Source organism: Cryptomeria japonica, chromosome 11 (genome assembly GCF_030272615.1).
Source record: "Cryptomeria japonica chromosome 11, Sugi_1.0, whole genome shotgun sequence".
Classification (NCBI taxonomy): domain Eukaryota; kingdom Viridiplantae; phylum Streptophyta; class Pinopsida; order Cupressales; family Cupressaceae; genus Cryptomeria; species Cryptomeria japonica.
In genome coordinates this window covers 260,978,392-260,994,194 of record NC_081415.1, presented here as the reverse complement: position 1 = coordinate 260,994,194, position 15,803 = coordinate 260,978,392, and the positions used below count along the sequence as shown (strand labels likewise).

Sequence of the window (15,803 nt, the reverse complement as noted above, 5' to 3'; positions counted from 1 at the left end):
ATTAAAAAAAGTGACTTTTTGGGGGCCCAACTGCTAACCTAAATTAAAAAGAAATATCAAAAGTCACCTTGAGAGGGAAATGAAATACAATATTTCAAATATTGAAAGGGGGTATGAAAACAAGAATTTGAGAAAGAATTTCATTCTTAATATTTTATGCTCAAACTTTAACTTTGGAGTTTGAGCAATTGTTCATCTTTTTCCCCCAAAACGAAAACCCTATGGCAAAGATTGGTTTTGATGATAGAAATCCTCCTAGCCAATCTGTTAGTAGATTCATTCAAGATTCACAGATGTGTTGAATGTTAGGAGGTTTGTGAAGCATCCTTGAAAATTCCATTCCAAGATCCTGTTGAGGCATGAGAAATTCATCAAATACATTTGCAAAGTGTTGTGACCATTCCACAACATTACCCCATCAAAATGGGGACCCCCTTTTTTGCAATCAAGCTTCAAGGTTTTTAGCATTTCATCTCTTGCAATTTGACTGACTGGGGTTAGTGTGATGGCTATCGGTCCAATTGATCAGAACCTAAGGTTGCTAGAGGTTGAATAGGAGGTGTTAAGTAGTGTCAATTTGAATAAGATAGGCAAGGAGTATGAGAGGTAAGTTACTTGAGTGAAATTTGACTAAGTATAGGATAACTTCTAGTGCCACTTCAAAAGTTTAATGGCACTTCCTTTGCCCTCTCTAAGGTATGATTGCACTTCCTTTGCCCTTGGAAAAGTCTCTTTTTCTTCCATTTCCACCTAGAAAGTTCGAAATGACTTCTAGTGGCACTTGAAAAGTTCGATATTGCCTTTGCTCTTCATGGATCACGTGTTATTTCCTTTGCTGAATGATGTCTTCCAATCATTGACCTGGCCTAGAGTGCATTTTTACATCTTAGAGGTTTGATTTGGATTCAAGGAGTTGTTTTGAAGATAGATTGATGAGCTTGGGCAAATCAAGTAAGACCCTTGAGCATTTCTTACGCCTCACCACAAATGCAACTATTCCTTTGGTCACTTGCCATGGATGATTGATAAGAAAATTTTGAAACCAAAGGTTGAATTGATGAATATTTGATGAGAACAAGCTGGAGATAACGATTTGAAATGACTTCCAGTGCTGGTGAAAAAGTCTGATGGTACTTCCAATGCCCTTCAAAAAGTGCAAAATGTTTCCAAAATTCACTTCCATTGGCACTAGGAAAGTCCGACTTACTTCCATTGGCATTAAAAAAGTATGAAATTTTCCTAGGCCATTCAATAAGTATGAAATTTCCTTTGGCATTTGAAAAGTGCAAAGTTTCTATTGCTCTTCAAGAGGTCAAATTCACTTCCAATGGCATTGAAAAAGTCCAAAATTCTTCACTTCCAGTGCCACTCAAGAAGTCCGAAATCCTTCATTTCCATTGCCACTTCAAAAGTCCGATGCACTTCCAAAGCTACTCAAAAAGTCCAATGCACTTCCAGTGCTACTCAAAAAGTCCGATGTACTTCCAGTGGCATTTGATAAGTACGAAAATTTCCTTTGCTGGGCAAAAGGTCCGAAATTCTTCTATATGATCATAGGTAATATTAGCACCAAGGTTTGAATTTGTGAAGGAAATGTTCAAATATACAACCAGGTCGGCCCCTTAAGAAACAATTTTATTCAAAGCTCTATCAAGTCGGCCTTAGGGATGAAAGAACACACCTCATACTTGGACACCTATAAAGAGGCATTCAAACTTGTCATTTGATCATAACATTAGCAAGTGAATTTCATCATAAGCAGCAGATCAGCGAATTTGATCAGAATAAAGCAATTTCACCCATATATCTTCAGCACATAGCGAATTTTCTGAGTGTTACCAGTCAATCACCCTTGATTTGTTGCATCTATATAGAGTCAAAATCGTCAAATTCAGAGGTATGTTTGATATTCAGATTGAGGAAAAGTTGGTGCAGGTCTGATTCATGTTAAAGTTTTGATTATTTTATTGAAATTAGACCTTACTTAGCATCATAATTTAATGAAGTTGCCGATAAGTGTAGAGTTCATAGCATTTAATTAATTCTTTCAGATTTGCTGAAGTTTAGACTATGGTTTATTCAATGATATAGTCATCCATTGGTGTTTCTAATGCCTCATAGCCATTGAATTAATAAGTTAGGTGCTTTTCACACCACAATCCTAACTTAAACAATTCTTTTAGGTGAAGTATGGCAGCACCAAAGGCTGGAGCAAGCACACGTCAATCCCTCATCAAAGAAGATTCGAAAGGCGAAATGCTGGAAACAAAGATCACTTCTCATTGGAGCAATGTGGGAGACACTAATCTTGGGTGATTTGATGTAAGGAGATTTCGTGGCTCACTATGCACAAGCAAACCTTCAGGAACAACTAAGAAGATGATTGAAAGTGGGATTATCAAGTCAGCTGGTTTTCCTCCGGCCATACAATGTTATGAATTGATGGCTGAGTGTGCTAAACACTATGATGACCGTACAAGAACAATAGTGGCACCCCATGGAAGAGTGCTAGCCTATCTATTTGAAGCGGCCATTAGCAAAGCATTCCACATACCTGAGCCGAATAATATGATTTACAAGAGCATGGAGGGAGCTAAAGCATTCTATGAAGTTGACCCTAAGAAATGCCTTGGAATCATCAATAAGTATTGGCTATTGAAGAGTCGACCCGACAAAAGTAAACTTCTCGGTAGATTACATAGGGTTGATTTTAAGGAGGAATTTGGTGACTTAATCACTTTGCTCAACCGAGTCACAGGTGCTCCTCAAGCATTCTACTTCGAGAATTGGATGTTCTTCTTCATGGAGACAATCACAAATGGGAAGGATATGATCAATTGGGCAAGGATCATCAACAATAACCTAGATATACAATGAGCTCATATGTCATATACTCTCTTGCCATAAATTATGAGTATGTTGGATTGGTGTATAGAGTTATAGTTGGAAGAGGACCTGGATAAATAAGAGCACGTGAATCATATACACAGTTGCAACATCTTAGTAAATCACATTATAGAAGAGTCAATGACGCCTTCACTATGCACATCACAAGAACCCTACAAGATGGAATTCATCAACTATCATCTCTAGAAGCACAAGAATTAGTCAAGAAATTTGGTGCTTGGTTCATTCAGTTTCTGAAGTTCCGATTTATAAGGATTCAAGCATGCTCTTCCCCTCCCTACATGTTGCCGTGCTATCCTACGGATAAGACAATACTACTAGAAGTGGTAAGGTAGTTGGTGGCGTATGATAAAGTGATAGACACAAGACTGGCATTGCTTTTCCTATTACACTTGGAGTTTCCATAGAAGTTTGCCCCTCTCTACAAGCAGCTGACAAGGCCGAAGAAGAATTGTCATCTTACTCACTTACATAGTATGTTTTTAGAGATAATTTTGATCCTTATGGAAATATAAGAAAGGCAAATGGGAAGAAGCGTAGACATAAATGGCAATTGGAGGATTATTGGATGAATGCCCAAGAAGATTTCAAAGTAAGAAGAAGAATGCATTCCAGATTGCCCTTTGACATCATTCAAAGATGTGAAATCTTCAATATTGCCGATCAAGCACAAGACAGTGGTCAATGTCTCCAGCCTACATATGTAGAAGAGAAGGACAAGGAAATAAAGGTCAATTGGGTTGAATTAGAAATCATAGATTTGAAAGAGTTGATGAAGCCAGTCTTGGCCTACACACACAAATGGGTAGATATTCAGCATCATAAGTTGACAGAACAAAATTTGCAACTAACATTTGACCTACTGGGGAAAGTAGACTTATCAGATGATAATGAGAAAGATACAAGTGCAAGTGGAAGTGCCACCCGTTCAACCCACTCCAAAGGTTCCAAAAGAAAGGAGAATCATGAAGAAGGAGAACCATCACGTAAGAGGTATAAGTCAAGCTCAAACCATCCTTCCACTAGTACCTCTTCCAAGCACGAGGTGGAGATGAATCGAGATGGAGGTTATGAGAATCCGTGACTTGGTGGAGACTTTGAGTCATGGGTTGAATGAAGCAATGGAATCTACAATCCAGAATGATAGAAGTGAGGCAAGACAAAGGAAAACAATCACAAGATCAAGAAGATCCCGCTCCCCACATTCAAGCAAGTAACGAAGATGAAGGAGAAGATAATGATGAGACAACTTCCCCTCCTAGAGATGAACAATCGCCCAAAGAAACACAAGTAGGAGAAGGAAGATCCTCTATCCCGACATGGCTTAAAGAGAGCCTCACCAAAGAAGTAATAGCAGTGGATGAAGAACCATTAGCTGACTTGGATAGTCTCCTAAATTGGACTCGAGAAATCATTGAAAGGAAAAAAGCAACAAAGATGTCTAAAGAAATAATACAGGCTCTCAGGAAATACAAATCGCCACTCCAATGGTTGATAAATTTGAAGATGACATCACAACAAAAGAGTATGATGTGGAAACTATTGATTTGGGTCTGCCTACCACTAAGCAAGCATTGGATGATATGAATGATTCAGTGAAAATAGTTCACGACATGCGTAGGATGGAAGTACAAAAGAATAAGAAATTGGAAAGAGAAGTAAGTGCATGGAGTAATTACTTCCAGCAATTCAAGGAGCCATTAAGGCAACATGACCCATCGGTTACATCGCCACCATTGCTTCCTCCAGAACCAATGGATCATGCGGAGAAAATAAGGAATTCAGCACAACTAATGGATGCTTGGATAGACAAATCCTTCAAGAAGGCTAGCAAATTCATGAGAGACAGAATGAAGATATTTGATAGAGCTATAAAAGTTCTTGGAAGAACTCAAGCTCTCATGGCAGCATTTGATACTTTGGTCTACACTAGGGACATCACCATCCTTGTCTTGCAAGAAATGAGAAAGACACCTAAGCAAATTTTGGTGAAGGAAGGGATATTGAAGGATGGACAGTCACCAGGTTTTCTGCATTGGGGAAGCTTGCTTCGCATGAGAAAGGTTATTTATGAAGATATCAATAATGGGTGCAATCAAGTTGATGAAGCAATCCACCTGATTCTACCAAGATTGTGGAAGTAGTACAAATCATTCTTGAAAAGGAATAGACGCCGAAACACACATAGATACCAGCAAGTGAGAAGAAAGAATAAGAGTCATTTTCCTTTGAATTGGTGGGTCAATAACAGAAAAGCAGCTAGATGATATACATGCACTCATGGTACTTGTTAGCAAGACAAGGGATTACGAGCCTGGGTGGGAAAATATTTTCGTCTCAACCTTTGAAAAAGTTATTTATCTGGAACAACATTTAAAAAATCTGCCAGCAGCTCCAACAACTGAAATTGAATGCATGATGACTAGGTTCATTAAATTTGCCAAAAGAGAAAATTAAAAAGGGAACAAAATCTTATATGACAACTTGTTGTGATCCTATGTGGCGATTCATTTTCTTATTGGAGGTTTCCTCCTTGTAATTTGTGCCAAATGGCTAATGTATTGGATAATGTTTATCTAGATAGGTTTTGATTGTATCAAACCCTAATTGGGGTTTAGGTGGCAAAATCTTGGCCCTTGATCACCATTCAATCTTGGCCATTCGTCATAATCAGGAACACTATATAAACCCATTCATTTTCATTTGTAAAAGGTTAGAGAGAGGCTTGAAGAATTGTTGCTATTTTGCTGCTAAGATTAATAAAGACATTGAAGTGTGGTGTTTTCTATTCAATCTTTAGAGCACTTGCATGGTTGTTCATCTTCTCAAGCTTTAGATTTTGTTCAAGCATTAAGTTGAATGATAGTATGTTGTGTACGATTTAAGGTGAAACTCCTAATCCATACCACTAGCAGTTTGTTGATTGCAAATTTGCCTTGTGTGGTCAACTAGAATCTTTGAATGTGCTTAAATCCAATTGTTATTCAATCATTGATATGCATTCAATTAATGGTGTCTATGTTTGGTAATAATTTGAAAATTATCTAATTTCCCTCTTGCATTCCTAGGCATAATTTAGCATTCCTCAACCCTCATCTTTTGCATTTTCTTTATCAAACAATTAGAAGTAGTAGTAAGTAAGAGAGCTCCATTGCATATTATTCAGGAAGCATTCCTTGAAAATTAGACATCCCTGGCTTACGAAGTATGTAAGGCCCCTTGGAGTAACAACAATCACAACGACCAATTGTCCTTATCCATAAGTCGAGACCCGATGATAGAAACCTTGGAGTCTTCCACTTGATCATAAAGTTTAGCATTTGAGAAGATTTTGATCAAGAGAGGATAAGATACTTTGGTATCTTATTCTGTGTTTGATTGTGCCTAAAAACACATCAACACAAAGAAAATAATAAAGAATTTTGGTGAAGGAATAAGTTAGAATTCAGCTGGCCACTCCATTTCAAGCTTATATTATACCAACTGCCCATTTTGGAGTTATAATGTTAATCCTACAAGCTGGCCATACCAAGGACATAATTTTGCTGTACATATTGGCACTCAAGGTGTGTAGAGTTTATTGAAGGTTGAAGGCAGTTTACAGTTTATTATGGTTGGTCTTGCAGGAGGGAGAGATAGGGCCGTGAGGCTGTAGGAAGGGAGTTTGAAGGAGTTGATGCATTTAAGGAAAGGTTTAAGACCCTAACTTCCTAGCCACTACATATATATACAATTTTCTTTGTTTTTAGAGTGGGCCATGGCATTATGAGGAGGAATTAGGGGGAGTTGCTGCTATAGCTAGAGTTTACTGTGCAAAAAGTGCAGATTTGAATGATATTCAGATTTAGAAGAGTTAAATGAACCATGGTATCAGTTCCAGCTATCAAAGGGGTGTCCCGAATTGCCTCAGCTGCATTTCCAGCCTATGTTAGCCGTCCCATAATTGATAGATAAACTCACAGTAGTTCATTCAGTGATTACCAAGCTATGCTTGAGCTCTGAATGTGCAGACTTAAAGCATACATTCTATATTTCAATTTTCAATATTATCAACAAATTGATGGTATATCAGCTCAGCCAAGTAAGAGTTCACATATTCTATTGTCTTTTTCTGCTCTTCTTAAATATCATTGGGGGATGACCACTTTTTCCTACCCTAATTGTGTCCTTTGATGTTGATTACAAAGTTCACTATCTCGTGCTTTATGTATATTTCACTTAGAGGAGCCAATTGAAAATCATATTATTGTAACAAATGGAAGATTTTGTTATCCTCCCAATTAACCAATTGCCTCGTCGTGCTTAGGTTTATGGAGCCACTGACCTCAAGGGTGCCCATGATGGTGATAGAAGGAAATCATGAAATAGAGCCTCAAGCAAAAGGAGCTAATTTTACCTCTTACAAGGCCCGATTTTCTGTACCGTCTCGGGAATGTGGCTCAATCAGTAGTTTCTATTATTCTTTCAACATGGGCGGAATACATTTCATCATGCTAGGAGCATACGTTGACTACAACAAGACTGGTAAAATAATGTCCAATTTTAACATTATTCTGGAAAACTCGGTATGCTGAATAGTCCATTTTTAGTTGTTTTCAACATATGTGAAGTTTGTCAACTTAACATTCAAAATTTAATTTTTAACTTCAAAATATCAATTTTAACTATTAAATAATCATTGTAGGAATTTTTGGAACTCTATTTTACTATATAATGTATGAATCGTCGAAATGATGTGAAAAATTATATATTTTAAAAAGATCTAATGTTTTTGGTACTTTTCTGAAAATAGGAATGCAATATAAATGGCTAAAGAAAGATTTGGCAAATGTAGATCGACAAGTTACACCATGGCTTGTTGCATCATGGCATCCACCTTGGTATAATAGTTATTCTTCACATTACCAAGAGTTTGAGTGTATGAGGCAAGAAATGGAACACCTTTTGTATGAGTTTGGTGTGGACATAGTATTCTCTGGACATGTAAGTGATCATAAGTATTGTATTCTCTGGAACATCAAAAACTTATGATGTATAGCAAATTACATTTTATAAGATAATAAATAACGAAGGAAAATTTCAAAAGAAAAGAACCAATGCCTTGAGATATAAGTTGTTTTTTATTGACTTACACCATATGCTTTTGATTGCTTTCAAGCGAGGTTGGAAATAGTGAAGCACATATACATAATGGAATGTTCCTAAATGGTGTGCCTCAATGTGGTTGAAAATGCAAATTGTGAGCGCATTACTGATCTTCAATAATGTTTCCAGAGTCAGTCATTGTTACCGAATAAAGTTATTGTTTTTGTAGATGGCTTAGTTATGTTAAATATTGTTTTGTTGTCTTTAATAGGGAATTTGTCACTCTGTATTTTTGGATGGTTGGACCAACAGTTTTGTCTTATCAAAGAATTGCTTGGTCTCATAGATAGTAAGTCAGTTTTTTTTAAAGAGGTAAATGCTTTTAACCTGGAGCTATGAACCGGTGGGATTTGAACCTTGATGGCAAGAACAACAACACAACAACTTAACAATCACAACATGCCACTATTGGCGATAGTAAGTCAGTTTTTAGGGTAAGGGTGCTGATGTAATATTTTCTCTGTATGCCAAACATTTTAAACTACACTACTTAATGTAATAAAGTTATTGCCCCTTGAGTTTTTTCTGTTTACATTAATGTTATGTGATTTTCTTTTTGCTTGCAAAGTTATTTGGTACAGTAGCGTATTGTTGCCAACGTTTCTGGCATTGTTGTTTTTAAGAAGTTAGATCAGGAAGACATCAAGTGGAACCAGAAGTTGGTGAGCAATAATCATTGACAGCACATGACAATGATGGAACCATATTGAAGAGTGAATGTGTCAACAAGTTCGAGAGCTAGTCAAGGCCAAGAAACAAGGAGGAGGCTGACTTGAGACTTCAATTATTTGCAAGATCTCTTTGTATGAGGAATCCAAGAAGAATCTGAAAAGCCAAATTTTTGCAGATTCTATTTGGGGTAACTTGGCTGCAACTGAAGAGTTCAATAAACCATTAAATAAAATGTATAGATTCCTCGTAAGGCGACTTCTTGTAATGCAGTACATTATCTTTCAATATCTCTACTCTGAATGCCACTGAAAAGCACAATTAAAAATGATTTTTCGGCATTGTGAGAAAATGTGCTATTGGCAAGAAGAGGAAATATTTGGAAGCTAGCACCAAACAAGACAATGCTTTTAGGAAGTTTGCCTAGAAATCAGACAGTCTTTTGTATTGGTGGAGCAATAAGAAGGGAATACTGAGGGTTCTGAGCAGCGGCCAATTCTAAAAGTTCTTTTCGAAGTAAAGTGAAAGTTGAGGCTGGCACATTAGTAGAACTTGGAACTAGAGTCCACACCAAGGAAAGGTTTAGTTAGAACTACTGAAGTGTATGCCCCTTAGGAATGTGGGGTAAATAGAGATTGCATGACAATCACCTTTTTCAGAGGAAGTGTGGATCTTGCCAACTAGGTGGTGTTGAAGGATGTCATAGAAGAATCTAACTAAGAGTTGACTAAGCCTCCTTCTTAGGAGCGAAGTTTGTCTCCACATGGAGCCTAATGACTTCCTCACAAGAGAAGGAGATTTGTCTATGAAAGTAACATTCAGCACATTGAAAGTCTACAAATTGACAAAGCTCTACTAAGAACTTTTTGGCAGCTGGCTAGACAAATTGAAGTCGTCAAAGACAGAAACTTGATGGTGAGCAGAGAAGCATATGAATTGCCAAGTTAAAGGACAGGTTGAGGATCTAAACTTGTTTGATGGTGATGAGACATTAATAAATGTTCAAGAGAAAAGGAGGGTCATAACATAAGTTTTGTAATTTAGGTCCACAAGAAAAATAATACAAGGCCAAAACTCATGGGCACTCTAACAAGTCCAAATTTAGAGAGACAAAAGTTGCTAAAAGTTATCAATGATGGTTTTGAAGATGTGTGGCAGTGTAGGACACTTGTCATCATTTGGGCCACAAATGGGTAGAACGATGAATCCATTGGTTGCAGTCATTGCTAGCCATGTTGAGAGGGGTGGCTATTTATTGTTTTAGGATGTATTTGTAGATAAGATCTCTTAGGACAAACTGCATAAAGCATATAGAGTCAAATTTTGTTAGGCATAACAATGGAATTTTATGGAGATTTATAACATCTGAAAAGGAAAACGTGAAAATGTACAATGCTACGTCACTTGGGGACATGTCCCCAGGCTTAAATCCACCATCCCCATCCCAGGTAGATTTTGAAGACATGGGGACGACCAAGGGACATCACCACCCGCGTACCCAAAAAATGCGTTTCTCTAGGAAACATCTTGAAAATTCAGGGACAACAACAATTCTTAGAGGGACCATCCCCTCATCCCCGGGATAGTTGGGGACACCTGTGATGTCCCCTAACTGTCCAAGGGATGGCTTTCCCAACACATTTAAAAATAAAAAAAGACTCAAATGCTTTGAAAAAACAATTTTTTTAATTTCTTTTTGGAGCCCCCACACCTCAGCAATAGTGCATAAGTGTTTGATAAATTTAATTAACATTTTAACTACATGTCAGTTCTAACTACAACAGAGTCTGGAAAATGCTAGGATAGGTGCTGCAAGCACAACTCAATTTCACAAACACCCGAAACTTGGTAATGCATATGAAAGCAATTATAGGTCTACAATGCTGGGCTTTTCACTGATATGAGTGATAAACATGTCTGAATCACTGCCAAAAACACTTACAAATAATGAACAAAAGCCTGTTAATAAATTTCACAAACACTCAGAACTTGGTAGTGTGTAAAAAAGTGTTTGCAGGTCTGCAACATTGGACCCTTCACTGATATGAAGGGTAAACAGGTCTGAATAATAGCCAAAAGCACTTAGAAATATGAACAATAGCCTGGTAATTGATTTTACAAACACCCAGAACCTGGTAGTGCATAAAGAAGCGGTTGTAGTTCATAACAGTAATAGAATACTAATAAAATATCCTCCAACCAAAAAGAAACAATGAACTACTTGCAAACAAGTGCTGGAGTGATCAATGTCAAGTCTAGAAATCATTGTGCAAAGCTCAAACTTAATTGCAGGTCAAAACAGCTACAAAATTCATCAAACACCTTCCCAAAACATCAAAGAACACCTACCAACATTACTCAGCAGCAACATACACCACCAACACCATCAAACAGCAACTAAGGGGCCGAGAAATGCAGGGAATCATACCCCACAGATCATGCGAGATCTGCAAGAGGTACAACCTGTATTGGGGCACACAACTCACATGCTTGGGCTGGAAATGAACATCAATGGGAACGGCTAGTGTAGACTAATCAATACTATCAATATTGGTGGTCAAACAAGGGCATCAGTTAAACACACATGTTATATGTTAAGGTTATATAATTTATATATACATGCTTTATCTATGTTTTCATATTAATATAATGTATATATGCATGTTTCATCTATGTATATATAGTTATACATTATATAACCTTAACATATAACATTTGTGTGAATTCAATGCAAAAAAGTCAGATTTCAAACCAATAATTGAGTGGAGGAGGGACGTTCTTGATGTTTTAAAAGAACAAGAAAAGAAGTGTTGCTATTGTGAGCAGAACGAGAGTGATTTTGAAGAAAAATCATTGATTTACAAGCATTTTCCAGATCTGAGACATCATTCCCAGATTTGTGAAGGGTTTATGAAACATTTTTTAATGAATTCTTGTGTTATTTTAAGATTAAATCTGTTTCATAACCTTGATTGTCATGAAAATTCTTTCATAATTCGTCAAGCATGAATTAATAATGCAATATCTTGAATTCTCATTTTATTATGGTCTTCTTGCACTTACATAGGTGATGCAGGGGCATCGGGAGCCTCATAACATGCTTTGTTGTCACTTTTTGGTTTGCAGGTTGGATAGGTGTTTTTGAGTCTAATAAGGTCATTTATGACCATTTGGGATCATGTTGATCCATTTTGGAAAGTTATAGGTTCATTGGTCAAAAATTGTAAAAGTTGCAAAAAGTTGTGATATTGCTATTAGGATTCAACTTTGTAGTTTTTGAGTCAAAATCATTGACCCATGATTCATGAGTAGTGGTTCACAAGAACCCATCTCTCATGAGAATGAATGGAACACTTTGCACTCATTGCATCTAGGTTATGCTCACAGAGGTGAAGCATTGGGAGTTCTCGGGAGGTTACCCATCCTAGTATTACTCCAACTCAAGCGTGCTTAACCATGGAGTTTCCTCCAAGGTTAAGCCAATCCTTCACCTCTGTGAGCATCACCTAGATGCAATGAGTGCTAAGTGTTCCATTCATTCTCATGAGAGATGGGTTCTTGTGAACCAATGCTCATGAATCATGGGTCAATGAGTTTGACTCAAAAACTACATAGTTGAATCCTGATAGCAATATCACAATTCGACTTGCTGTGGAAAATATCTCCTATTTTGCAAAAGTTGTCAAGCAGCTTTGGTATGATGGCAAATTATAAATGTAGCCCTCCAACTCGCATTTGGGGTTGGAGAAGTTGGATTTTGTAAGTTTGATGAATGAAAACCTCATTTTCAGTGCATTTCTCACGTTTTTGACTGCTCTTTCCTCTTGTACGGACTGTACGGTCCATATTATGATCTGAAACCAATTGGGCTTGGTTGGCATGTGAATCTGCTTTCATTTGCTTCTGGTCTCATTAATTTTCATTGAGATTTGTGAAAGTTATTCAATTTTTTTGTAAAAACTGCTCGAAACCCTAGCTAGGGTAACTAGTGAGTAAAATAAATGTATATCTTCACTCTCCACCGTTGAAAAATCCTCAAAATAGGTGGAGAGGTCTGTAATTATGTATTCTATCATGCTCCAAGTTTGCAGGTTTCCATGATGAAGATTGCATGTGCTTCCAATTGACAGATTGTCTGATTTTCCTAGTATATCAGACTGTCAAGACAGAGAAGGCCAGATTTGAATGTAATAGTGCATAGTTTGGGCTTCTTGTGATTAGAGAAGGTGTTGGGAGTGTGTGTGAAGGTCCTACAGACATGCTCAAAGTGTGGGTGGCCGTGGGTGGCAACCATATGTCAAAATATAAAGACTGTTGTAAAAGGACTGTGTGGACAGTGATGACCAGCCAGTGACCAGTCAATAGTTTGTTGTGTGTCACCACCATATACTCCATGAAATCACTTAAATATGATGTGTAAGGCTCCTTAAGTCATTGGTTGAGGGTTGAAACATTTTGTCTTTTGGTTTGGTCTAATTCCATAAAAGTTGTCATCCCTAGTTGCAATCAAATATAGGTGTAAATCCTAAATGTTGGTGTATTGCTGAAAGTCTTCACAGTGAAGTTGTTCATTGTCCCTTAGGCTACATTTCAAAGTTTGTTCATGACATGGGAAAAGGTCAAGTATAGTAATGCCCAAGCGTCCTAAAGTGATTCCCAAGACAAGGGCCTATTGGGAAGCCCATGAGTCAAATTATGTTGAAGTTGTAGAAACACATTGTCATTTGTGAGTTGATGTCTTTATAAAGGTCCTTCCTCTGCATCAATAGGGTTCCTTTCACAACCATGATTCAATGTGTTTTCTTTTTCAAGATTGATGAAAAGAACTCAACAAGGAGAAGGGCATCACAACCTCGATGATGCAATCACAACATGGAGGATATGTCTTGTTGATGGGGAAGTTTGCACTTCTAAAAACACCGAATAAAATACATAGAGTATATCCTATTATCTCTTGAATAAGGAACTCTTGTATGCCTTTTGACTGTCCAAACAAGATAACTTCAAGGTTTCTAGCCTCAGTGATTATGTGATTTTTTTCTAATCACGAGGGGACCTATGTGTCTTCTTTTAGATAAGTTTTTTTACAATTGCAACTATTGACGAATTCTCTGGGTTTAGGACCTTTTAAACATCTGATTTTCAAGATGCACGATGCTTTATAAACAACTTCTGAGATTGATTTTAAAAGAAGTATCAAAAGACGGGTTTATAAAGCTAATCTAATATAAATGAAACAATTCCTAAAACAATAGATGCAATCTTCAATGGAGTAAATAGAACCCAAAATACCAATATATATATTGAACCCAAAATACAATGCAATACAATACATACATTCGGTAATTGAATTGAAGCTTAAAAAACGTTTAGACTAACCATGCACAAAAATTAACAGCCAGCTAATCCCCAATGGTATGAACAAGGTTTCATCAAATATTGATTCAGAAATTATTTCATTCTAATTTGCTTTGAAATAAAAAATAATTAACTTGAAGAAGTATGAACCATGTGCTCACAGAGAATAACACATAGATCACCACTTCAATGACTTATGTATCAATTTCACTAGAGTTTCTGCAACAATTTCTTAAAAATTCTTGCCAAAAATGAAGGAGGGCATGCCATTTTATTGCTTTTAGGTTTTGGGTGAATGATCAAGATTAACCCTTTTTCAATGGCCTAGATTCATCCCTTAGAGACTGCAACAACTTCATTTAAGAATTTACATCAAACCCTAACCACCTTCCAACTACTTTCCAACTAAACCCACTAAAAGACAAAGTTCACTGGGCTTAAGACACAAAAAGACAAAATTTCTAGCTAAAGAAATAACTAAACTTGTGCTCTGTATTTTTTATCTTATTTTAGCCAAAAATTGATATTTCTTTTTACAATAAAAATTCTTCTTCATTTTTTAAATAATCTTTCCATATATCTTTGCCTGCACATATTCCTGGAACTTTAGTAGAATTGCCCTCAGTTCTTGCTTAGGAGGTACGGAAGTGGTGTTTAACTTGTATCGATTTGCTTCTATTCTGTTGTCCACCTTCATTATCTGCTTATTCCAATCTATTTTATTGGTATCATATGCATGCATTGCAATACAGTCTACTGGCAGTTTCCATGTCATCTTCAGAGAATGGGACCCTTTTGTGCAACAACTGATTACTGCAGACAGTTCTCAGTGTGTCAATGCTCGTCTCTGGATTCCTATCACCAATCACTCTCCAAGAGTATGGAACAACTTTCTTTAACATACTCAATGGCATCATCACATCCTTCCCATTCGTTGTCAATAGTAACAACAATGTCTCTTTTAAATGTTAATGCCTAATACCATTCGTTGATGGTGTTGAGTTCATACAGCTCTATAATCTAATTTCCAGTAGGAATCCTTGTGAAGGTCTTAACCAAAGCAGTCAAAAGGGGAAGTGCACCGCTGATTGATTTGTTGATGTTGGCAAGATGATCTCTGAAACTTTTTTATTGACTGGAGGTGTTGATCCATTCCTAGTTGCAGTACCATCAATCCTTTGAGCACATTGTTCCCTTTTGCAGTTAATTTTTCGAACTATGATTTTGTTACCTTGGCATTGGATCTCATCTTTTCAAATTCAGATGTCGTTTGTTGTGCAAGTATGGCAGGACGAACGTAGGATTCTTCTGCTTGTTGTAATGGCCTAAGCATTTGTTCTATGTATCTCTCTTAGCTTGTTCAACTCGGGCCTTGTACGTCTCTTTTTCTTCCATTTCTTTCTTTAATCTCTTGAGTATTGTTCGCTTGTTGCCTTCCCCATGCCAAATGATACTACTTTGTAATCTGCAGGGGTGACCTCTTCAGCTGACTTATCTCTATGTGGAACAGCTATGTGTACAATCCAATTTTGTTCTGCATCCCTGGTTATTCGCGAATATGTTTTGGGTTTCTCTCTCTTTAGTCTTGGGTTGTCCTACCCTCATGAACAAGGCATCAAGGCTCAGGGATGATATCCCTTCCACTGTTTTTTCTTTGATTTGGGTCTACAACCAAGTAAGGTGTGCAGATTGTCTGGTAGTAACCAGAATCTCTTTTCCTTGCT

At 37.1% G+C, this 15,803-nt stretch overlaps 1 protein-coding gene across 1 annotated transcript in view; it reads left to right on the top strand.

The window, feature by feature from the left end:
* The window catches only part of LOC131069696 (purple acid phosphatase 23), a 49,282-nt gene that overhangs the window by 18,404 nt on the left and 15,075 nt on the right, over nt 1-15,803 (top strand). Inside the window, 2 exon segments of the mRNA XM_058005222.2 lie at nt 7,214-7,431; nt 7,700-7,890. Of these exon segments, the coding sequence (XP_057861205.2) occupies nt 7,214-7,431; nt 7,700-7,890 (409 nt within the window).